The sequence below is a fragment of the Orussus abietinus genome, unplaced genomic scaffold (assembly GCF_000612105.2).
Source record: "Orussus abietinus isolate OABI.00-Male unplaced genomic scaffold, Oabi_2.0 scaffold62, whole genome shotgun sequence".
NCBI classification, from domain to species: Eukaryota; Metazoa; Arthropoda; class Insecta; order Hymenoptera; family Orussidae; genus Orussus; species Orussus abietinus.
The window spans coordinates 490,806-516,105 of NW_019394299.1; the positions used below are offsets into that span (position 1 = coordinate 490,806).

At 48.0% G+C, this 25,300-nt stretch overlaps 2 protein-coding genes across 5 annotated transcripts in view; both read right to left on the reverse strand.

The window, feature by feature from the left end:
• LOC105698456 (zwei Ig domain protein zig-8) overlaps positions 1-8,590 on the reverse strand; it is an 80,820-nt gene extending 72,230 nt beyond the window's left edge. For both annotated transcript variants that reach the window (XM_023435050.1, XM_012422737.1), the window contains exon 1: positions 7,897-8,590. The gene's annotated coding sequence lies outside the window, so the exon portion shown is untranslated. The remainder of the gene's footprint in view (positions 1-7,896) is intronic.
• Positions 8,591-9,164: 574 nt separating this feature from the next.
• Positions 9,165-25,300, reverse strand: part of LOC105698447 (neuronal acetylcholine receptor subunit alpha-7) — a 49,601-nt gene continuing 33,465 nt past the window's right edge. For all 3 annotated transcript variants that reach the window (XM_012422717.1, XM_012422718.1, XM_012422719.1), the window contains 8 exons: positions 21,950-22,130; positions 18,511-18,586; positions 18,230-18,424; positions 18,084-18,170; positions 17,844-17,953; positions 17,643-17,751; positions 17,032-17,426; positions 9,165-16,631 (listed from right to left, as the gene is read on the reverse strand). In XM_012422717.1, coding sequence (XP_012278140.1) covers positions 16,464-16,631; positions 17,032-17,426; positions 17,643-17,751; positions 17,844-17,953; positions 18,084-18,170; positions 18,230-18,424; positions 18,511-18,586; positions 21,950-22,130 — 1,321 coding nt within the window. In that variant the 3' untranslated portion in view covers positions 9,165-16,463. The remainder of the gene's footprint in view (positions 16,632-17,031; positions 17,427-17,642; positions 17,752-17,843; positions 17,954-18,083; positions 18,171-18,229; positions 18,425-18,510; positions 18,587-21,949; positions 22,131-25,300) is intronic.

Genomic DNA, 25,300 nt, shown 5'->3' on the forward strand with positions numbered 1-25,300 from the left:
ATTCTTGTCCAAGAGATACAATTTTTTTTTTTTTTTCGACAAATGAAATATCACGAGATTCGCTTCCTTAGTGCCTCCATAATCTTATGATGAAGTTTCAAATGATTCGGTGCCGCCAATTTGGAGGAAAGTTGTATAAATATTTTGACTTTTTGTTATGGTATATATGACACTTTCATATCACCTTAACTAAACATTTTAGTCGACCAAGACGAACGGATTCGATCGAGGGAACTGACATTCAATTCGCTCGTCCGAAGCGTTTTCTGAATTGAACCGGATACGGTCGACCAAACGATTCTGTTCAACGAACCAAATTTCTTTTCCGCACGCATCGTCAATCCCGTTATTTGGTGCTAGTGCAAACGTCCTTTTATCCGTGTGTTCGATAATTCACGCACAACATGCGCGTGTCCCGTTTCACCCCCGAGGAAAGGGGATGCACTTCCCGGAGCCCCGGCGCTCTCCGACTCCAAACTACCGTCCCAAACTTTAAATCTCTCGTCTCGGCCCGAGTTTAACGTTCCGAGTACAATCGCGAGGCGAAAACCTAAGCGATCCGCGATTCGCGATCCGGGTCGAATCGTTCCATCCCGGAGTCGGGGGAGCGCCAATTCGGGTTTCTCTTAGCCCGAATAGACGCTTTACATCCCGAAGCACGATCGTCCCACGAGGGGGGCATGAACCCCCCATTCGCCCATCTGGACGATAAAGTTCCTCGATTAAATTCTCCGGGGAAATGGGCCATCGAGGCTGTGGCCGGCTCCTTGCCCTGACGCGACGAAAAACCCTCGCGATGACCGAGAATCGCGAGGTCGAGCGGACTCGAGCGGACTCCATTTCGAGTTCATCCCTCGACCTAGAATCCCGTATTTATTGCCAGATTCCATGTTTCACGTGCTGGCACTCCACGGAGGGTTAAATTTTAAGCAGTAGTCGTTCTCGAGCCCGCCGTTCCTAGCTTCGGTGAATAATGCTAGGCCCTCCGAGCCTCGCGGACGGTCCGACGATCCCGAACAAAGGTGCTCTTCGGGGAGCCGGACGCCCGCGAGTTGTTGGGGACAGCGGGATAAAAAAAAAACGAGGAAAAAATATAAGCAGGGAAAAACGATACCCCCGCGGCGGTTCTAACCCATTTGGAAACGAGGGTCGTCAAGGTGGGATTCGAAAGTGGGCCTCAAAGATCACCGTGGGCGAAGGTGCTCTTCGGGGAGCCAGACGCACCAAAGGGTACAAAAAGGTTCAACCGAGGCAAGGGAGATAGGGTAGGATTGTAATGCGAGACAATTGTAAACATCATCATTTGAGTCCACTTGTCGCTCGTTACTCCTCCGAGTCGAATAATTTTTTTCTAGAACTCGTAACGAAGCGAACTCCAATTAAGTGATGAATTCATATTTCCGAGGTTACGACCACGACGCGATATTGTTTGCTCAAATCCTTTTAAACTGAGTATTAACAAAGAGTTCTCCGTTAGAAACTGTTACAATTGTACCCGATCTTCCCTACACCCGTCTCTTGGTTCCGAGCCGTTTCGCGACGTCGTCGCGGCGGGTTCCACTATTTCAAGTCGAAAGCAAATAGGAAATAAGCCGAAGGGCGGGGAGGAACGAGGCGCGGAATTGCATCGAGACCCAATGGCCGAGAAGATCGTTCCCCGGAATTTCGGGACCGGGGTCTCAAGGGATACACGGGTCTCGTTCACCCCTTCGCGGAGAATCCTCCGACGACGCGAAATGGGTACCTATCACCGAGGAGTCCCACTGGGAACTCGAAGGGTTCGCTCATCTAAATTCGAACTCCTTTAGTCCCGAGCTGGCCATTCTTCGAGTACCGATCCTGACAATGAGTCTCGGTGACATTTCGGAGCAGCGCGACGCCACTCCCATACACGAGATCGTTAAAAATAACAGCCGGGGACCGAAGATGCCGATGGATCTTCGACGGCGGCGGGGAACGTATCTGTTGGCGACAGGTATTGGGCACCTGTGACGAGTCCCTAATCGAAACGACGCCGCGTCGCTTTGGCCTCATCTCGGCTTCCTCAATTTAGTTCCAAGGAAATGACTTGGAGAGGCTTCGTTTAAGCGACGTCCGCGGACCGCTTTAAACGTCACGCGGCCGGCTCGATAAGCGATTCGAGCGTCGTTGGATTCTTTAGTGGCCATGATAGCGTAGTAGTCATCGAGCGAGTTAACGGACTGACGCATTTCTGGGATTGCGAGGTATCCACTCGTCGTCGGCCTCGAATATGACCGTCCCCCGTGTCACTCGCGGCCGGTGATGCATGAACTCGTCGATATGGTTTCGAGCGTTCCTGGACGATTCGAAACGTCATCCATCCGCGACGAGACCGCAACCTAACGCGAGGTCGAGCCCACGGTCCCTATCAATAACTGGCGATAGCGATCATTTTCTCCAGACCGCCCCCTCCGCCATCCCGATTTCCAGACTGGCGACCACGAGAGAGCCCGTTCTTCCCGGGAGAACTTTTCGAAAGCCCTGCAAAGTTTGACAGCGGTCCAACCTAATTACCCTCTCCTCATATGGTTTCGTTTCTACCCATGGATTCGTTTTCTACCCATATGGTTTCGAGCGTTCCTGGACGATTCGAAACGTCATCCATCCACGACGGGACCGCAACCTAACGCGAGAGGTCGAGCCCACGATCCCTATCAATCTATCCTACCCTAGCCTTCGAACTGGCGATAGCGATCATTTTCTCCAGACCGCCCCCTCCGCCATCCCGATTTCCAGACTGGCGACCACGAAAGAGCCCGTTCTTCCCGGGAGAACTTTTCGAAAGCCCTGCAAAGTTTGACAGCGGTCCAACCTAATTACCCTCTCCTCTGACCGTGGGTAGGCACTTAAAAAGAGGCGTGGTAGGTGCGCCGTAAAAGTTTTCCAATAGCGCGTACCTAAATGGAATAACGCAATCAGGGGAGGAAGCCGGAGTCGGAGAAATGGAAGTATTCGGTAAATTAGATCCACTCCGGGGAGGCAAACCGAACCGGCGAACGAGATCGGCGCTTCCATTTCAAAACCCCGGTGCTCTCATTCGAAATAGTCCCTCGGCATGTCGGAGTAAATTGCCGCGTATCGCGTCGTCGGTTATCAATGAAACGAAGGGCAGGTGCGCGGACAATGCGCGGTTCTCGGGGGGGGGGGGGGGGGGGCGACGATTCCACGAGCGGTCTTTCTTCTCCCGGCGCGAATGGCCTCGCGTCCTCAAATCGTCGCTCGATCGATGGGGTTAACCCGACAATTAGCCTCCGTGAACGCCAGGACTGACCCTCTAACGCAATTACCCGTTGCGTCGTTATTTCCCTCCCAGGTCCTGCCGAGTGCCCCGCCACGTATCGTCACGCCGGGGCGCGTCGTCCTCGTTCCGACATTTCCGTGCCATGAAAATGCAATGGAGTTAAACAGGGTAAAACTAACATACGCCCCCATTTTTAATAAAAATTGCAATTTTAATAAAAATATTGGTAAAACACGGTGGTCATTGCTTTTAACCAACGCATTGGCGAACGTTTCTCTCCCAGTCATTAAAATGAAGTAAAATTACCCTGTAAGTAACGGATTAATAGTTCCTATTAACCTTGAGCAGAGTCATTTCGTGATTATAATGGTATTAAACGCCAGGTTCAAAAAATGATATGACTTTCACCAAGCCACGTTGCGTGTCGTTTAATCGTTTTTTTTAACTATTTTCCAAGATTGACAGAATTTAGGTCTTCAACGAATACCCGAATACCCGTACGGTGGAAGTGTTACGTTTATGACACAACACGCATAATTTTTTTATAAATGACCACGGGGTGTAATGAGGTTTACCCTACTAAACGACCTACCGACCGGGAAAGCACATTTTTAATCAATTTTAATTTACTTTCGAGACTCGACATTTCCTGGCTTATTCGTACCTAGTGTTACCTGCTTCCGAGTGCACGGGGATGCACACCTCCCAAAAGTTGCCCATAGTTTGTCAAGATTAACTCGACGATTATCTTCCTCATATGCCAGAAGTTGCACAGTGATGCAATTAACTTTCGCGTCAGCGATCTCGTTATTTTCCCGGAAGTTCCCACGATATGCTCGGATATAGCGGATTCATAGATTTCTATTAGAGAAGCTAGATAGCTAACAATGGAATTAATCCAATATCGTACAAGATACCTCTATGCTCCACGTCACCGTTTACTTAAGGGCGCTCACCACTCCAGCGATTTTGCAGGGCCTCACGGGGACAACGATTCCGAACGTATTTCTAAACCGATCGAGCTTAACGAGAGCTCATATCGAAGATGAAATGTTGACCCGTGTTTATATGGGAGCGATTTTCGATAAGTGGTCATTTTCATATAAAAAAGTGCAACGACATAATTTCAATGCCCTTTTACCTAGGAAGGAGGTGCTTGATCGAAAATCGCTCCCATATAAACACACGTCAACATTTTATCTTTAAAACGAGCACTCGTTGAGCTCAATCGGTTGAGAAATACGCTCAAAATCGTTGTCCCCGTGGAGCACCTTTTTCAGGATTTTCAAGTTTCTCGCGAGGAATTTGGGCATTCCTTAGCAACCGTTGCCGACTCTAGGCGGAGCGTCCAACTTGCGTGTGCGTGCAGCCGAGTATCACACACGTTTCGGCGCCTAGCCAAAGGCGTCTAGCCGTTGTGTGAGTTGTATACGTGCAAAATACGCACTCATTTTTTGCCCGTTGCTAAACACTGCTCATTATGCGTCGCGTCTCCCTCATCCGAGCGAGAAAGTACGTTTTGGTTACCTCCCACCGAATTCGATGCTAATGCCATCTAGCGGTGGAAGTCATCGTCCCCACTTTGGTGGTGAACGCCGTTAATGACGAATCTTGTTTATCCGATGCATACATATCTGAGATACTTTGCGTGAAAAAAAAAATGTGACTTTCCGAAAAATACATATTTTATGCCGTAATATTGTTATACTCAAAACTGCTCCAATACCAAAGCAGCGGATTTCACTAACTCCCGTAAGTAATTACTTACTGTCCTGTACGATATGTAAGTTACAGGGCACAGCGTTCTTTGTGCCTTACTTTTCGCAGAAGTCCCCAGTTTGATGTTACTCTTTTAACCGCATTTCCATTGTTTAGTCTCTTTACATTGTATTAACCCGAAGGTTTCCATTGCGCTTTGACCATGCCCGTAATGGCTGAATGGAAATCCGGTTGAATGCCCAATTATCCATCGTTAACGGCCTATGTTATCGATCTAATTTTTTATTAGCAACCTGGGAGTTGCTCCTATATTACAGTTGACGATCTACGACACGATAAATTTCCAACTGTCCTAGCTTCATAATTCTGCAACGAGATCGTTGTACGCTCAGGTGGAGCAACTTCTACATACATCGCGAAGGCAGGTCATACCTCAAGGGACAATATCCTTTAAGTGCAGAAAAATCTCGCGACGTCATAAAAAGTTCGGCGAGCCGGTCGGTCATCGACGACGTCGGGAAAGCTCTCGATTATCGAGTAAATTCCCGACCTCGACGGAGAGGAACGACCGAGACCGACCCGACCTCTCGACTCCGAGGAGCGCCCGAGGGTAAGTGATATCCAGTCTAATTATTGACTGGTAATTAGGTAGTTACGAGTCGAGGAAGACGCCGTCCCTCAAGGCCGAGTTCGGCAAACTGAGTAAACGTCCATGGCCTGGGCCTCGGAGGCGAGTTTCATCCCGGACAAGAAAGGAGGTTCCCGGGGGGTCCGACTCCAAGTTTGCCGATGCAGATATTAAAGCCTCGAGGTGGAAACTAATCGAAACGCGTCCGGGAAGATTCGGTTTACGGATCGCTACCCGACGTATCCAACGATGCCAGGGAATGGACTAAATCGGTCGTTATAAGAGAGAGGTGGTCTTAAGGTAATACGAAAGTGTCATTCCACATACAAAAAACGTAAAAATATATATAAAACTTTTCTCCGAACTGGATACACTGTCACTTGAAAGATTAACACATGATTATGAATGCCCTAAGGAAGAACGCGATGGTGAAATTCCATTTTTCACGAAAAACAAAAAAAAATGTGATCTTGGTTCTAGTATGGGCTAAACAAAAATTTTGTTTGAAGAATTAAATTTTAGAAAGGCAGCGTTCTTCCTTTCATGCACGATTCGGTGCATTCAGTTTGGAGAAATATATAAATATTTTGCCGTTTTATATATATAGAATGACTCTTTCGTATCACTTTAAAGTAGCGAGAGTCAACGCAAGAGCCGGCGAAGTATCTCGAACGCAAAAGGAGATTTTTTTAATATTCACTAAGTGTCCGTGAATCATTTTCTTTGGGGGTACTGCTTCTAATAAGCTCCTTAAAGATTTACGAATTTTATCACCTATTCCTCTAGGCGAGGACGACCCAAGGGGGTTCGTCGAAGTCGACCGTGACAAGAGAAAAGCGATCCTAAAATGACGATTATCAGAGCCATTGTCGGCGGAACGCGATAAGCAGTCCCTGCAAGGCATAGGGGGCGATTGATAAGGGCCTCGAACGCAAAACGAGAACTTTTTAAATTTTCCTTGCGGTTCCTGGGCGAAGCCGAGTTAAAATAATCTTAAACTACAGAACACGGCTCGCAAATCTTATAGCAAAGATTTCAATATGTATCATAACGACCGTAAAAGCTAAATATCAAAGCACTCGTTCTAGAGATTAGAGAGGATTCTATTATAAAAACAATGATTCTACGAGCAAGATAAATCCTTGCGGAAGAACGCCAAGCACCTGAGCGTCGGCCCTGGTCATCGTTGTAATTAAATTTAAAAACATAGCGTTCTTCCTTAGGGCATCTATAATCACATGCTGAAGTATCCAACGATTCGGTGCATTCAATTTGACGAAATATTTTATAAATATTTTACCGTTTTATACATATAGAATGACTCTTTCGTATCACTTTAAAGTAGCGAGAGTCAACGCAAGAACCGGCGAAACGCAATAAGCAGTTCATGCAAGGCATGGGGACGTTTGTTAAGGACGCCAACAATTAGCAAGTATCTCGAACGCAAAAGGAGAATTTTTTAATATTCACTAAGTGTCCGTGAATCATTTTCTTTGGGGGTACTGCTTCTAATAAGCTCCTTAAAGATTTACGAATTTTATCACCTATTCCTCTAGGCGAGGACGACCCAAGGGGGTTCGTCGAAGTGGACCGTGACAAGAGAAAAGCGATCCTAAAATGACGATTATCAGAGCCATTGTCGGCGGAACGCGATAAGCAGTCCCTGCAAGGCATAGGGGGCGACTGATAAGGGCCTCGAACGCAAAACGAGAACTTTTTAAATTTTCCTATGCGGTTCATGGGCGAAGCCGAATTAAAATAATCTTTAACTACAGGACACGGCTCGCGAATCTTATAGCAAAGATTTCAATATATATCACAGTGACCGTAAAAGCTAAATATCAAAGCACTCGTTCTAGAGATTAGAGAAGATTCTATTATAAAAACAATGATGCTACGAGCAAGATAAATCCTTGCGGAAGAACACCAAGCATCCGAGCGTCGGCCCTGGTCATCGCGCGAGATAGGAGTCCGCGACTAGTCTCGGTTCTCCATGGGAAGAAAAGATTACTTGTCCGCGAGGACGATAACGCGCCGCCGGGGAGAAGACAGGACCCGCTCGTAAAGTCGAGTCGGCACGCGAATTGGACGCCTTCCCGAAGGAACATCCAAGGGCGGAGATCGTTAAATCCAGGGAGATAAATGATTCCCTCGCGGCTGGCGTCTCTTCGTGCCTGATTTCCCCCCGCCCGTTTCGGAAGTTTAGGGTTGATTAAATTCCGAGTCCGCGTCCCCGTTGCTCTCGATCATAACTATCCGATTGGTCCGCGTTTGCGAGAATACGTACCCTTTCTTCCAGGACGTTGGCCGCGACGAATCCTGCAGAGGACGTCGGGTCGAAATCGGAAGCGGTCCTCTACCGAGCTTGGATAGATCCGGCGAAGCACATGACTCCTTCGGGGGCGTTCGAGCACTGAGGCACCTCACACCGGTCGCCACCGCCACCACCCTCACCCCCCGTTTTCACCTGCCGGACACCTTCACTCCGCGGTGACGCCGCACCGAATGCCGAGAGTTCCAGGGTCGACGCTCGCCGACCACCCGCACTTGGCCGGGGCCCAATTTCCGCGAAACGTGCGATCGCACGTCGACGGTGAATCTTCTCACGGATTGGCTGCTATAGGTAGCGCGTTCACGGGTTCGTCGTCATCGCCGCGTCCCCCGTCTTCGTCGGGGATCCGGGCAGTGGTAGTTTCGGACGAAACGCCGGAAGCGGCGCGTGCTTGACCAAAACCCAATTTCCTAGGTAAATCGTATCTCGATGTAGGAACACCGTTTGCCCCCGGGTTGACTATCGGATCATATTTCGGCGTGGCGCGATGGCGGCCCGAGATAAGGTTTACTGGTTTCGGGGTCTGGGACCCCCTCGGGCCCCGCTGGAGGCTGTCGGAGGGGGCACGGTTTATCGGGCCGTGCGGCCAGACATAGGTCGCGACCTGGGTACGTCCCTTACCTCGGAACACTCCACGCGACCTCCTCCCTCCGTGACGGACGCGAGGACACTGCCGGACGCTGGGTTCCACGCACAGGCGCGTGCCGGCGGAATTTCCGCGGAGCGCGCGCCGAAGGGGTGGGGGGTGCCGGAAAACTCCGCGTGCGCGAGGGCGGGGGTGGGGGACGCGGCGGCCTCCCGCCCGCCAATCCGGTAGCGGCAACGTCGCGCGCGCCCAATGACCGGCGCAGTCCTTGCCGAGCCTTCGTCGGGTTCGCATCGATCCCCGCACCCCCGATGTAGGAATCTTCCGTACCTGTAAAATTTTACCGACGTTGTCGGTATCGCTCTATCGACGGACGGGAGCTCGTCGAGAAGATTTGCTTGCGGATTTTACGGACAATCTTGGCGCCCGGAGATGACGCCGCTGATAAATTCGGAGGAATAACTGCCGCTGATAAATTCGGACGCTGTAGAAACGTATGCACCTTGGTATCAGCGGATCGGCGAAGACGATTCGAATTGTAACTTTATTCCTAGTGCTTTGGGTAAGGTCGATCCGGTATACGAGGGATAAGCTCGAGACGGGTTGATTTTCTTTTCGTTTATTTCAACAATTGTATAGTAACGTAATAATAATAGTAATTACAATGCGGCGAATATGTGCTCACCAGTTAACAGGGATTCACGTATCAATCAACGTTGCCTCAAATAAGAGCCCAGCATAGAAATGTAACAAATTTTTATTTTTCTTCAATATGAATTTACTATTATTAGACCAGGCTATTATCGAGGCATAATTCAAAGTCAAGTGAGATTGGGTGAGTCGATGCGATTCATCGTCCCGCCAGCCTATCGCGCGCCGGACCTTCGCCCTTCTATCTTCTCGCCCTCGAATCCGATCGTTCGATTCTCGAAACAACGACTCGCGTTAACGCGATTCCTCGGAAGGCTGTAGGGGCGATGAATGCGTTAACGCGATTACAAAGTACAGAAGGTAAAAGTATGGAAGAGTTAGATTCATTACGATCGGTTCTTTTAATTTGTCTCAGCGCTCTTTAAAAGTCGGAGGTAAGTTTCAGATATTAGGTTTAGTTTAGAGAGAAAGTGATCTCGGTAAAGTAGACCCTAATTCCTAATCGTCTACCTCGAACCATCCCTAAGTGACTATCAAAGTAACGCTACGTCGTTATCGATTACAGCCTAGCTTTAATATTCAGTAATTGATTATTGAGTTTTGTTTATACGAGTACGATTTTAGCATTCAATAGTTTAAATATGTATAGATTATGTTTAGCGGTATATGTTTAGTAATCCAGTTTAAGTTTCGGAATTAATTCATCCAGGACCTCGCTCGCGGTCGTCGCGGCGAAGTCGAGGGTCGCTTCTCACTTTTCCTTATTTCTCCCCTCAAGATTTTCCTTTCCCTACGTAATCCCATTCGCGAATCTCAAGCGACCCCTCGCGACTTCGAGGGACGACCGCAAATATTGCCTTCGAGTTTTCTATACGCTATCTACCAGACCCTTGTAAGATTGCGAAGCTTCTGAATTGCGTCAAGTCAACTAACGTGGGAGCGGGTTTCTCGAACGAAGGGTACCAGAAATCGCCTATCGGAATGATTAGAACTTTACAATTGCCTAGAATTACCTCGGTATAAATAACCCTAACTTCCAGACGCCTCGACGTATCGCGCGATTGTTAATCGTTAATGCACCCATTGGTGTGAGAGTTAGGTTCAGAGTGTTCCAACGCGAAGCTCGTCGGGAATTCGAGGACTCTCGTCGACGTCGGATGGACTTCGGGCCGAACTTAAGCTTCGGGACCTCGACGAGTGTTCCCGATTTCCTCGTCTAATTTCAACGAGCCGTTACACACCGCACTCAACTAACTCGGGACGCGTCCGCGCCCTCGCAACTCGCAACACCTGATATATTAGTTTTGGCTCAGCGATATTAAGTTAGCTAAAAATTTGGCACTTGATTTGTGTTCCTAATTAGACTACCCATGTTTCGAGTGTTTTCCCAAATAACGTACCGTTAACGATTTATCTCGGTATTTCACTTGTGGTATCTCGAGAACGCAAAGTTTGAGCGGCATTTCGCGGTGTTGAATCAGAGGACACCGCGACACACAGCTGGCACTGTTGGATCGGTTCTTTTTGTTTTTTTGTTGTTTTTTCTTTTCGTTTACAGATTGTTATAGCTAGCGCACTGTGTGTACACACGATGTCACGAAAGAACGGCGAAGAAATCCTCTTAATACATTCGCTGCCATAGTGGATACGGTTTCCTTTTGTGATTAATCGATGGCCAGACCTATGTATTAATTATTAACACTCGTCGCCCAATGTACGCGGGGAAGGTGGAATTTTCTACGGCATGCTAAGTCGCACTTGAGTAACGAAAATGGATCGTGCTCGAGTTGCAATTCAAAAAGTGCTGAGCACATTTCAATGGTTTCTCCGAAGGAGCACGGTTCGGCCTTCCTCCGTAAATTCACCCTCCTCCGATAAATTGATTAGTCGATGAGGGGACTTATTCAAAGGGACGTTACCGATTACAATCCGCACACCGCGTAGAAAGACAAGTACATCTCGTTAGAATATTTATAATCCTATCAATAACCTTCGATCGAGTACGTTGTTTTCAGTTAGAGCCAATTCCCGGAGTGACAACGTCTGTACGAAAAACTCTGATTAGTGCTACTTTTTATGTTATTTGCTCCGGTACGAAATGTGCCGATTGCAATCGCTAAGATCAACGTATTCGGGTGCACTTACTTATATTACGGATCGCGCAATTCCGGCGATTTCGGCAGCGAACATATCAAGTCGGGAGGCGGATAATTTTCGGTGATTTCCATTGCACAATCGTTAATATTCGGAGAATGCTTGGCTTAGTGACTCGTAATCACTCACGTAACTTGTAATGTACATTGGCGAACATGAATGCCTTTATTATGAATATTGTGCTGCCAGCGTACGTATGATGGAAAGGCCATAATATGTAATTCGCCTTCGTCAATGTACAATTGCATTACGCTCTTCGGATGCATTTGCTGATTTTCTCAAACGGAGTTGATACTTCGCTTCAAGTAGGTGGATGCGATTCATTGAGCTCGATCGAATGAATGCTCGCCTTTTAAAGCCTTTTTTTGGCCCTTCTGCCATTTAAAGTCGGCCAATTATCCTTATCACGCGAAGAAAGAGAGATCAATCGAAAAACGGAGCAAGAGAAGGTGAGCGTGTTGCCCTTAAAAAATTGATTCCACTAATTCCCAAGAATACCGACTAAAAGTACATGAGTTCGATTACAAGCTCCAAAGGTGCGTACTTATAAAATGTTGACGAGGAATTAAGGTCCGAAAGAAGTTGAAAGTAGAATGAAGAATACTTTTTGCCCGAACTCGAATTCGTAAAACGTGCATTACGAGTCATATCGACATCTCACTCGAACGACAGAGACTCCTCGAAGTTCATTACTTTTCCTCCACCTACTTGAAGCACAACAAACATTAATTCTACTCTCGACTATTCGTTAAATTGAATACCACAAGCCTAACTAGGCAATGTCCTACTTAACTTTCCTTTCCGCGAGCTCTTTCGGGGAGTCCCTTTAAAGCCTCGGGATCGCCATTCTTTACCGACCGGGCATTATTAATTACCGTTATTCTACATTTAAACATTCCTTTAACATCATTAACAACGTTTTATTAGTTATAACTTCGATATTATTTAAAAGATAACGTGATTGGTTGTCGCGTCATTGCCAATGGCCAAATGTACATTACAATGGAATCTTATACAATTTTTTTTTTCCCCTCAATAGTGCCCGTCTACGTGACTATCCGTAAACAAGAGTAATTTTCGAACGGAAGCAAGGCTTTCCCTTCCACCGACCTTCATTTCGAACCGAATGATTACTCTCTTTCTCTCTTCGAGCCGTATAAAATAAATCATTTGGGCCTCAATAATAGCTTGTCCAACTCAGCATACCGAATGAGCCGCGAAATCAAAAGTCTAGCTTTTAACGGGTAAACGAATCATTCATTCGATGTCATTTGCGAAATTAACAAACACAGGAAGCACGACTGCGTAGGTACTGTATGCAAATATATGTATATGTATATGTATATATATATATATATATGTATGTAGAAACTCTACGTTTTCTATGTATAAACGTGCGGGGAAATAAAATGGAACGGGGCCTCGCTACGATCAGCACTTTCGTAGTTCGCGAAGGCAATTCGTTGCTCCGCGATTAACGTACGAGGTACTTATCGGAATTACGCGGGATTAAGAAACGCGAGCGCTAGCAATTGTGGTTAATCTTTACGGAAAATTATTGAAGACACGGAGTCGAGAAGGGAAGCGTGGTAGTCCGACAGAGAGCAACGCGTAAAAGTACAAATCCTCGCGGGAGTTACGCAGTGGACAATCCCCGACCTCTCAAAATATCCGGGAAAAATTCATCTTAAGGCGAAATCAGCGTGCAAGTTACATTCCACCGAAAAGAAACCAACGGAAACGCATACGCGAACGCAATCGACACGTTTCTGCTTAACTTCGAGGGTTTTACCACCGCGAATTCTCCTTAAGACTGGCGAATACCAGAAATAGTTGCTTCGCGATATCTTTCCGAAGGTGCAGTCAACGTGCATTTCCTCTTCACGACAAGCGTTCTTCCGAAGTCGACACGAATATAATGGGCTGGGTTGTTCCTTGACGACACGTGGTTCCCAGTACACGGAAGAACCGTAGAAGAACGTAGTGGATTAACATCGGGAAATTCAACCGATTTATGGCAACGAGCCTGACTCCACGTGACCGCTGATCGACGCAAACCGCTCGAATTTCCCGATTAACACGATAACTGTACGTTGACGGATAATCCGATGTGGGCTTTTAGTAAAACGAAGGCCAGTTCACGTTAAAATCGTGCGATCCGCCACGCACCGCCGAAAGTATGCCTCGCACACGTTTTCCTCGATTAGTCGAGACCCGAAGTACAATAGCTTCACACCGAAGTTGCGCGTCGCGCTTCGGCACTTCGCAGATTCCGAAAGCCATCCGGTAAAAAGATTCGGGACGCTTCCAGACCGTAAATCGCAATAGGACGAAGAATATCGGAAACCGTCCTGGAGACGAATACGCTCTCCCGAGATGATAAGACCTAATGACAAGCAGCGTAAACCCGCTCCCATCGATGATTCGATTTGCGCTCTACTGGATTGCACGACTCGCGGACACTTTTCACACTATACAAGCGTCACTATGTACAGTACCTAAAATAAGGACACGCATAGCCGTAAATATATTTGTATACATGTCTATATAGATTTGATTAAATAAATGAAAAAAGTTTCACAAGGTGCACCTCGAGCGTGACACGATCCGAAGGTTGACAAATTCCGGCTCTATCGTTTATACCGCGCAATTCCAAGAAGGCATATAAACTAGGTTTACACCCTTCTGGTACTCCTGCGGTGTAAATTATTCGTTAAATTTATTGCTAATGTGTCAATCGGACATATCTTTGTCCGTCGAAGGTGCTAAATAAATTTCGTTCAATTTCCTCCTAATTAGATATTTTAATAGAGAGTAACTTCCTTCTTCGCCTTCTTTCGCTTATTTCCCTTCGGTAATTTATATGTCTTCCGTTTATTCGTTTAACTAGGTTTTATTGCATCGGTCGCGATGCAAGACATCGTTAACGCATCTTCCTTAAAAGTTTGAGAATTATGCTCTCCTTCGCGCCGTGAAGATGGTCACCCGACGTCTGGGCGAAGAGCCGTCTTGGACGCGCCACTTTGGTGTGAATCGAAGGGAAATTGTTTATGATAACGTGAATTGGCCTTGGACGCAGCTTGGCTACCTAATGAGTGGCGTGCGCACGGAAAAGATCAAAGAGTGCACCTCGAACCGGCTTACAAGGAAATATCTTCCACGATTTTATCGAAACGGAGCGTGGACAGCAAATCGATGGCCGTTCGATCGGTGACAATGCCTTCGGTTTGTCAATCAAATATAATATCAAAGTAATACCAGCCGGTGTTATCGCGATACGAGAATAACGAATGTCCGACATCCAAGTATGACTCGTGGAAAAGACTTCCTTGAGAACGCAAGGTCCGTTAATGAAGTGTAGGTCATCTTAGCTTAGCAGCAATAGTTGAATAATTGAACCGTGTTTACAGGATGGCGAATAAGTAACGATCGTTCATTTGTTGTCGCGTTTTAGATTGCCGTCCAGCGTCCTAAACGAGAGACTCGAGACTTTCGGGCGAATCTCCGAAATAATCCGTCTACTTTTTCTCTTTACTTTTTTTTTATAAAGAAGTGCCTCTTAAACGTGATAAAGTAATAAATAGCAGCTTAATAATGCTGGAAATCTTATATAAAAAAGGGAGGCGACACGAGGCCAGCCTTTTATATGAGTAAACAAACGCCTCTTTGCATCCTGCATATTAAAGAGCATATTTTGAAACCTAATGCGTCTTGTAATCCCTTTTAAAGCGTACATAGTATAGGATGTTTCATTCGAATACGGTAAGTTTATCAAAGTGACAAATTGACGTAAATTCTTTCGACTAACGGCCTTTATACTGCTTACGTACTTAATATATAATATGTCCATCAGTTTCCATAACGACACCGCAATTCGATCCAGATTCCGATATGACGCCTTTTACCTCGAGCGCCGATTTCCCATTAAAAACAGATATCCACCAATAAATCATAGAGCCCGATCATTAAGTGACCCTTAATCAACGATCAGAATATTAATATTAGGATTAATATTTATATCGAATGAGGAGTATCCATTCCGAAAATTCCTTGATGCGGCCGCGCCCCCAAATTCCCCGACCTTTGTCATCGAACCACTCGGGGGTGTTCGGGTACGGTAAAAAATAAAAATATACGAATTCCCTATCGTCAGTGAAAGTATTCAGAAAATAGAAAGTATTTGAAACCCAATCGCGGCGTGTCCGTCCCTAACGGCAAGTCAGTCAACCTGGACGCGGATCGTCGCCGGACCGTTCCGGCTCCTAGAACGTCATCCAAATCTCTCGAATAACGAGCCAAATGACCTAAACCCGATCAGCGGACCTTGACCCGAGACGCGTGCAAGACTTACGGCACTCGTGTCCGAGGAATAAAGGAATAATCCACTCGCTTAAACTAAAAGGCTGAGCGTACCCCAGAAAGGCGGCGATTCCGCGGGGCCTAGATTCGCCTCTCCCCCCTCAACGGATCGCTTAACCTACGAGAAGAATCTGCTATCGCACGCCACTTAATCGTAGTACAAATCTTGATAGTTGTCGTTACTTACTAGTGATACGGATAATAAAATTCACTGGCATTTGAATCACCTTGGCAGTTCATCGTGTTGAGAGTATAATGTGTGCGCTTTGCTTCCTTGCACAGAAGTGTCTCGCGGGCTTGCAAATCGGCTCGCTTAGGAAATCAATTCGTCGTAATAAACTCGGGTGCACGCGTACATGCGCGCGTACGTTGGTAAACGTATACGCGGGTACATACGCGTGCACGTACCACGTCCATCGGTCGTCCTCCCTGTCGCGCCTGTTGCGCCCGTCCTCCGGTGGCAGCGCTGGTGGCTGGCCTGCGTGTTACGTCTACGCGTCGAGGGTCTCTCTTCGTCTCTCTCCGTCGCCCGCGTGGCGCTATCTCTCCTCTCCCTCCGGGCGAGCCCCTCGAGGCGAGCTACTTCGTATTGCTTTCCTAATTAAACGCAGGACCTCGGTCGGGAAGCGTCTCCCCGTTACGCTAAACACCTTCGGTACCGTCGCAAGCGTAAAAAACGGAGGTGTCCCTGCTGGCCTACTACCCGTAACAACCAACATCCGACCATCCGAACGACTTCATCGACACGTGCCAGCGATCCCGACCTTCCGAATCACGTGACGATTATGTGCGGCGCCGAGAATAAAACGCTGATGGTAGCGATTATGGTGAAGAGAGTAAAAATGATTAGGCACATCCTGTCGATCACCATCGCTGCGAATTTCCAGTCGTTTGTCACCCCTGTCTGGATGTCGTCGCTCTTCAGCTTGTCCGTGATTATCTGGAACCGACAATTACCGGTCAGGTTCTCCGTCCGGAGTCCGTCGAATACCCCGCGCGACGAGGCTGCACGACAATTAAACCGAGAAAAAGAGAAGCTGCAATGAAATCAATGCGAGTTTTTGCCCGCATCCCCTCCACGAAGCCGATGCGCGTGCACCCTCCACCCATGCGCGCTCGTCGGAAGACCATCGGCCCGAACCGTCCCAAGAAATCCGGGCTTTCGATTTTCCTGTACCCACGGTTCCGTGCCGGATTTTCGGCACGACCGTCTCTTGACTCCGCTCTCCCCTGGATTTCTCGCGACGCATTTCGAATCGATCGGCACGTACGTGCAGCTTCGACGTTCGTCCGCCACCCTAGGGACTGGCTGACTCGAGCCGATGGATGTCACGAGTTACCTTGATCTCCTTCAGTATCAATATGAGCTCGTAGCGCGCACAGAAGCACGCGCTCTGCAGGATGGTTTCGATTTGCGGGGCCCCCGAGTCTTGCGGGTGCTGATGATGATGCGGGGTGTGGCTGATCTGATGCCCCGGGTAGGAGGAGTGCGGCAACGCGGTCGGGTGCTGATGATGCGGCGTCGACGTCGCGTGGGTATGGTGATGATGCGGCGTCGTGTGTATGTGGCTGTGGCCGTGGCCCATCGCGTGATGGTGAGAACTCGGGGTGCTGTAGACGTTGTTCAACAGGTTGTTGTGCGACGCTAACGCGTTGTCCTCCAGGTCCAACACGTTGGCCAGCAGCGACTTGCTACTCCTCTGGTGGAGTTCCAAGTCGTATGCCTTTCCAGTACCTGTTAGTGGATAAGGAGGTTATTCCGAGATCGGGTCAAGTCCTAATTCCGAGGACGAGCCACCCTCCAGGGAAGACGACAGGCGATTCCACCGGAACGTCTTTGGCTCGAAGCGTCCCCTGGTCGCCATCTTACGATCTCGTCGAGTTTTGCGATTTTCTTAGCATGCCTCGTACTTGCGTTTGCGAAATAAGACAGGATGCAAGATTAATTTACCGGTTATAGGAGATGGCTTCTGGGATTTCGGTCCCTCCTTGTCCTCCTTGTCGGATGGTCTGGACATCCGCAGCATGCAGGGCAGCCAATATAAGAACACGACCCTGACCTGTTAACGAAATGGACACAGGCGTTAAGTAATAAATACAAGTAATGTTCATTCGAGACGCGGCTCTCGTTTACGCTATTTACTGAAATTACCCATTCGGACATCTCGTGAGTGTCAGGATTGCGGTGGTGGTAGTTTAAAATAAGAATAGTGCTGACCACGCTACTGGCGACCATGAACATGATGCAGTTGAAGTAAGTTCCTAGAATCAAAGCGATCGTTTCATTTACCGTCACTGAAGAAAGATTCGAATCGATCGGAATACGTCGAAATAGGCGTTTCATGGGTTTTCATTCAATTCATTATTTATTTAGGTTCCGTTATCACTTTACCTAGTAATGGCACAGCATCCGATGTCGCCGGCATTGTCTCGGCAACCATGTTTAAGAACACGGTGAGAGAAAGAAGAATCGTTACCCCTGCAAAGAGAATCATGATTCGTTAAGCCGCCTACATTTGTCGTAACTTATCGACTCACCGAGGGAAAGTTTCTCGCCAGAATCAGGCGGCAGAGTAAAGCCTAAAACCGCCATACTGGCGATCAAGACGCAGGGCACGATCAAATTGAAGAAATAGTACAAGGTCCTTCTTCTTATGATAACCACGAAAGTGATATCTATGTACGGCTCCGGACAGCAGTTGTAGTAAATCTCGTTCCTTTTTCCTGGTACTCCTGAAATAACAATATCTACATGAACCTCCATTCTTAACGATTAACGATGAATTCCGAATAAATCTGAGATCATTATTTAGACATACCTAGGAGATCCCATTCTCCGTTAGTGATGAAGCTACTTATGTCGCCACCGGCCTCATCTTGCAGCTGGAGATTCAACTACAAGTACGAAAAAAGGTATATAACAATCCGCGAAGATGGCGTACAACTTAATTCTCTTCGTTCTCTTACCACTATCGGGGCGAGTGAGGGATAAAACCGAATTAGCTCGCTATCCAAGAATTCAAACGTATGTCTGAATAAACAGGCCTCGCGGAGCGAGTAGGTCGTGAAAACTGGGGAGCTCCACTCTGCCGTCTTTGTCGCTCTTAAGGGCTCTGTACGGGAAGGCGTACTCTTCCTTAGCTTACTCCAAGTAAGCTTCGAGTAAGCGAGAGGGGAACTTGCAGCCCTGTATAAGAGCGAAAAGGAATAACGAAGCCAGGCTACCCAGTTTTCACGACCTACGTGTTCCGGTAGGCCTGTTGACTACGCCCGAAATTTCTTTTACCAAATTCCTTTTAAGCCTGTACCATACCCGACCCAAAACCCCAAAAAAACAAGGTCACTCGCCGCCAGCCGACTATTCTTGACGCGACACCGTAACCAATTTTCCTAATTTCCATCTGAAATTCCATTTTCTCGATCTTAAGGTGATACGAAATCTGCATTTGTGGGGTTAACCGTTTCTCCGAACTAGGTGTACCAAATCGTTCGAACATTTTTCCACGAGAATACGGAGGCTCTAACGAAGGTCCCACCACCCGTTAAATATCATTTTCATTTAACCCTTTACACTCGAGAGGAGACTCTCACAAGGAAGGTATCCCAGGTCGATCTCTACGATTTTATTTCTTTTATAATATGTTATAGTAGACTAAAAACTCAGCGACACGTATCTTTTTTTATCTGCCATTAAACACTTTAAGGGGGTGAACCCACCATCCAAAGTAAGGCCTGTGAGGAGTGGCTCACCCCTTAATTTTTTTTTTTAATTGAGAAAAATATATTCTTCATTTCTCGTTGTGAGAAAGCTTTTCCAGGTGGATTGGTTAAAAAATATTATGTTCTTGTGGGTGAAACTGCCAAATCGCCCCTTGACATGCCTTACTTTGGATGGTGGTTTCACCCCCTTAAAGTGTTTAATGGCAGATCAAAAAAATACGTGTCGCTTAGTTTTTAGTCTACTATAACATATTATAAAAGAAATCAAATCGGAGAGATCGACCTGGGATACCTTCCTTGTCAGTTACCACTTTGTCCGATGCGACAACTCGAAAGGTGACTCTCGGTCACCATTTCGTTTGATGCGGAAACCCGATCGACACAGAGGTATATATGTGTTTGTACAATTTGACGAAGGGTAGAATGATACCCCTTGCCATTTAACTGGGACGATCCTAACAAATAAGAAGAAGTTGCAATGTCTAATAAAAGAAAAAACAAAATCCCACTCAAGACTCGTGATCGAGCTTCTACTTCGACCTCTAATTTCGACAAAATTCGATCGAATGGAAAGCTACATGTCATTCTAATAGGAGTTAAGAAGGATTGCAAGGTTTGCTCTCAACGAAATAAGCCCGGCGAAAGACATCAAAAACAACATGTTACTGCAATAATTGTCCCGACAAGCCAAGGATGCATCTTGGCGATTGTTTTACAAAATACCATACAAAGCATCGATACAGTCCTTAATATTTAACAAATTTTCTTTTCTCACATGTAGGGGTACATAAAACATTAAAATATAACAGTTTTATACGTTAATTTGTATCTGAAATCATTTTAAGTTAGCTGGATGAAATTCACCAAGTATGCGGAAAATCGTTTCGAGTTGCTGGTTCGTTCAGACGAAAAAGGCTTCGAGTGCAAAGGGTTCAAATTTAATGATAAACAAATCAAAGTGAAATCCCATGGATGGATTTTTTTTGGGTGGCGAAAGTTTCGAACGATTCGGTACACGCGGCCCGGAGGAGAGTTCCATAAACAAGGCCCCTCGAACGCCATTTCCGTATCACCTTAAGGGATTTATTTTCCAGCTGCCCTTAACAGAGGAAAAAAAGAACCCGTGGTTCGACCTCGGGGGAATAAAATGGAACGTCCGAAGGAACGGATAGCAAGTCCCATTACGATATTTCGCGGCGATAGCCCGTGTCAACCGCAAGAATCCTGGCAAGGTGAGCCACAAGGCTCGAGCCAGCACGTAGACGGCCACGAGTCGGCGAGGAAAAATGAAAGCCGTCGTTAGGCGGAATACCGCACGCGCTAGGGCCGAGGGCCGAGGGCAAAATCATGCGCGGAATTGGAAGAACTCGCTACGGAATTCGAAAGCATGACCTGAAACCGGAAGGAATGCGGAACCGCCCACTCAATGCAATACACCCCGCCCACGAGACCAATATGCATCGCGCGGAGGATGCACCGCACCCGCAAGCCGGCGTCCGTGCGCTCGTGCGGACGCGACAGGAACTCGAGGTGCGCGCGAATCCCGCCGCGCGACCTGATTACTAATTACTTATTATTAAGGAACTTCGAAGGTGGCTTCGCCGAGCAGGGCCGATCGATGCCGGGTCACTCGACCCGCGACTGCTTGCCCAAAACGGGAGGAAACGCAGCGGAGCGATTCGCTGGACCGCCTTTTCGATGCCAAACTCGACGATATAATGGAAACAACGACGCCGGATTATAATTAGTAGGTGCGCGGCGAGACCGCGATGTGCCGCGAGGATCGCAATAACAAACGGTAAATCGGAATTACGCGAGACCCTAATAGCCACCGACTTAGCCCATCCCGTAAATTCTTGGTCTCGCGAGCTCGAGCGGCGTAAGAATTGAATTCGATGGTTACTCCAAGGATTACAACCCGGGCGTTCCCGAATGCCGGAAATCCGCGATTACCATGCCAGACCGCGCCTAATAATCCCGGGGAAGTAACAGCCCCGTAATCCGGAATTACTCCGATTAGAAAATTCCGGCGGGTCCGCGCGACGTCGAATACATTTTCCCGGACAATTGCTCACTTCCGAGTTCCCGATCCCGGGGCTCCGACAAACACCTCCTCGCGTTAGGGCACTTGGCCTACATTCCTTCCAGGACTGACCACTTCTTCCGTTTTCTCTGGAGAAGTCGCCGGACCCGAGGGCCTTTTCGGGTTCCTCGACACCGACCCAGAACGTTCGACTTCTCCGACTTTGCCCGGGAATTCGATCGATTGATCGACCAGGGTTTAATGAGAGCTTTGGGACTCGTTTTACTATTCCCAGGCGTGGACAATCGTCACCGGAAGTAACGACCCGCCCGTTCTAGCATCGAGGTCGGGTCAGTCGGGGAATCTTAATGCTCCGTTCAATTTATCCAAGATAATAAACCGGAAGGGCTCCTTTGGGCGGCCACTCGAGATATCGGAATCCCCAGAAGTTATCCGCGCGTCCTTCGATCGTCGCTCTATTTTCCTGATCGGCGTCCCGATCGATCGATCCTTACTTGGAATCCGTCGTAGGTCCAGGAGCCGAACTTCATCTCGCATCGCTGATCGTCAAAGGGGAACCAGGTGATGTCGATCTTGCAGGTACTCTTGAATATTCCGGGAGGTACGTACAAGCAGGTTCCGTTGTTTTTAACGACGACGTTCGTCGGGTACGTGCCGTCGAATCCCTCGTCCGCGCTGTAAATTAAAAAGAAAAGTAATTAAAAGATTATTCACCGGTACTCTCCCTCTCCCTGTTTCTCTCTTGACCTCAACCACGCGGCTTAAGGGAAAGGCGAAAATTACCGAGAAACGAGCTTAATACATCCGCCGCCAGCGGGGAAAGTGAAGTTACCGCCCTTCGAGGCAACTCTCCCACTCGGGCGGCGAATTAAGTCGCATCGATTAATTCGAATACCTATGCATGTCAATATATATAGACCGCGAATGAAATCAGGAAACTACAGAAGAGATATATAAGCGTAATCAAAGTCCACGTTAAATACGACCGGCGTGCTCGGGAATATTTTCCCTCAACTTTCACTAATTTCGTCGAAAACTCCTCCATTAACCCATTTCCTATTCTGCTTTAATCGATCTCCCCGGGGTCGAACAATGGCCGCGGTTAATGCGTTAAACCAGTGAGCAACGTCGGGGCGTCGAAGGTGACGTCAATTCGCCGATTTTCCCCGCGCTTTGAGCGAAATCAAAATGCGCGATATGCGGAAACCCAGACCGAACGGAACGAAAGTATAAGAACAGACTCTCGCGTCCGACTGGAGCGCGTCCTCCCGTGAAAGTATTGTCTTTAATTAAGGAGTTTAATTAACTCCTCCTCGAAGGTTTCAGTGGATGTAGCCCGAACTTTCGCGAGAAGTTACACAGCTGCCTCGCTCCTGCAGCCACTTACTTCGATGGAAAACTCCGTAGGTTTGTCCGTTCGAGATCTCCATCCTCGAACAGGAAGATCTCCATCGGGTCCGGGCGGCCATTTCGGCCGGTCGCGTCGAAATAGATTTTCATCCGTTCATCCCGTGGCGTTTGGCACTATTTCACCGTCTCCCGAGGGAGGATGTATCGGGCGACTCCGAGGCCAACTTCGAGAACGAGACACCTGGAGAACTCGATTGGGCGCAAAGAGGGGAGAAAGAGAAAAGTAGCCCGCGCAACTTCTTTCCGGCGCTCTTCCGTCACTTTTCGGGGCGGAGGAAGGCAGGAAAGTCGGCAAAAAGCGCTCCTCGGGACCGCCTATCTCCGCTTTATCTCATCGGTCTCGATACGCGTCTCCTATCCGGCGAAATATCATTCTAAATAGGAAGCGTCGGGATGCCTCTCCGGCAGGAATATAAGACGAGCGGTATACATAATACGGTCCGCATCCAGGGGCACCAAGGATTGGTTGGAGCCCGGCCAGTTGGCCACAACCCAATCGGTTATTTCATTCTTTTTGAAGGCGCCCTTGCGCCCTGTCCTCCCCTCCACTTCGATCCCTTCCCTCCCCGGCACATCCCCTTCCGCGATTTTCGCTCCTTTTTACAGGGAGATGAGCTCGCGCAGGCTGCGAGCGACCGGACAGGGATCGGATTTATGCCGAAACCGGCCCGCTTCCTGATAAATATTCGACGATGCGCCAACTTCGGCCAACCTGTGAGACGAACGATAAGCTGATTACATAATTTATAAGCTCGGACGTTTGCTCCTCGAACTCGCGGCCACTTGCCAGTTCGCCACTCTACGTCGATGACGACTCTCGGACGACGGATCTCGACTTCAGACCGGATGCTTCCGGCACTTCCGGGCCGAATCTCGCCGCGAGGGCGGCGTGATTCTTGGACCTAATGGAAGAAATTCCGACAACTTCTCCCCCGACTCGATACACGGTCGGGGAATTACGGAAGACGGATGGCGACGAGGAAACCCACGTCGCCGAAGTTCCGGAGAGTCCCCCAAACTTATACGATTGTTAACCGGAAACGCGAACCTCCCTTTTTGTCGGGATTTCCAGCGCACACCCCTAAGAGGTTAAATTAGTGATCACGGAGGTCGTCCTTTTGTTTTAATCCCCCTTTTCGGGTAAAACCACGACGTTATCCCGGCAGTATCGGAACGGTTGTTTAAAACGTTCCGCCGCCAGGCGAAAGTTGAAATTATCCCGTCAATGAAGTGCGGGAGAGTTCCACTTTTGTTAATCATTTAATCCATCATCGAAACGCGACAATCGCAGCCTCGTTAATTCCGTCTCATCCGCTCATTTTCCAGCGATGGTATTGAAAAAGCATACAATACAATGCGGCGTGTTTGCTCGATATCCGGTAAAACGTCGCTTTAACGTTATGATAACTCGATACTTGCTTCGCACCTATTTGCTTTTCGTTGTCATGGTTGCCCCCCGAGTGAAGCTTCAACTGTTCATGGCGACGCGTTTCGGGACAGTCCACACATTTTAATTAGTCATCGACTGGGAATCGGATCGATCGGAAAGACAAGTATAATCGAAAGGGCCAAATACCGGAGACATATTCCGCGGGAGTTGGAAATCCACCGAATGCATCGAGCTTTCTCACCGGAGACGACGACGTTATATCGAGGTATTCCACGGTAGCAACAGGAGTCTCGTAAACGGGTCTCGGGTGTGTCCATAAAAACGTAAAAGTACTACTATTATCTACCCCTAGCCGAAGGAAAATAATAACGGTGGGTGCACTCCCGTACTCGTCAAACTGCACGGCAAGTAAGCCGCCCCGTTTAATTTCTCGAACGTATCGCCACGTGCCGCGTATCGTTACCGTTTCTTTAAATAATAGGGGGCATCAAAGGGGGCTCCTAATTAATAAGGGGGCGAAAGAAGGTCGATTCCCGGTGGCGGGGGTAAGTTTAATAAATAAAGAGGAGCCGACATCAAAGATGGGAGTGGAGCCGCAAGCTCGCCGAGGGCGGCTCGTCCCGGCGTCTGAGCATCGTGCACGCTCGAGCTCTCGCGAAAGCTCGAATGTAAGAGCGTTCATTACGTACCTATCGACAAACACGAATTTAATCTGCTTTGGCTTGAATTTCAAATACGGGATAGCTAATGCATATTACCTTTGGCGTCGGCCCAAGCCTCCTATGCAGTCGACCCCCCCTCGCCCGGCCAATGTAAACTCATCTTGTCGTGCATTATCCGTTGACTTCCCTCGAATAATATTTATGCCATATTAATCGGATCCCCGTTATGGTCACCGGTGACCCGAAATCGGTTCTCGTTTACGGCCCGTCGTTTACGCCTCCGGGCCGAACTTCTCCCTCTCGCCGGGAAAAAAGATTGCTCCCGGAAATCGATATTTTGCTGGCCCAACCTGCACAAAGAAACGCTTGCCCCACGTGCCACC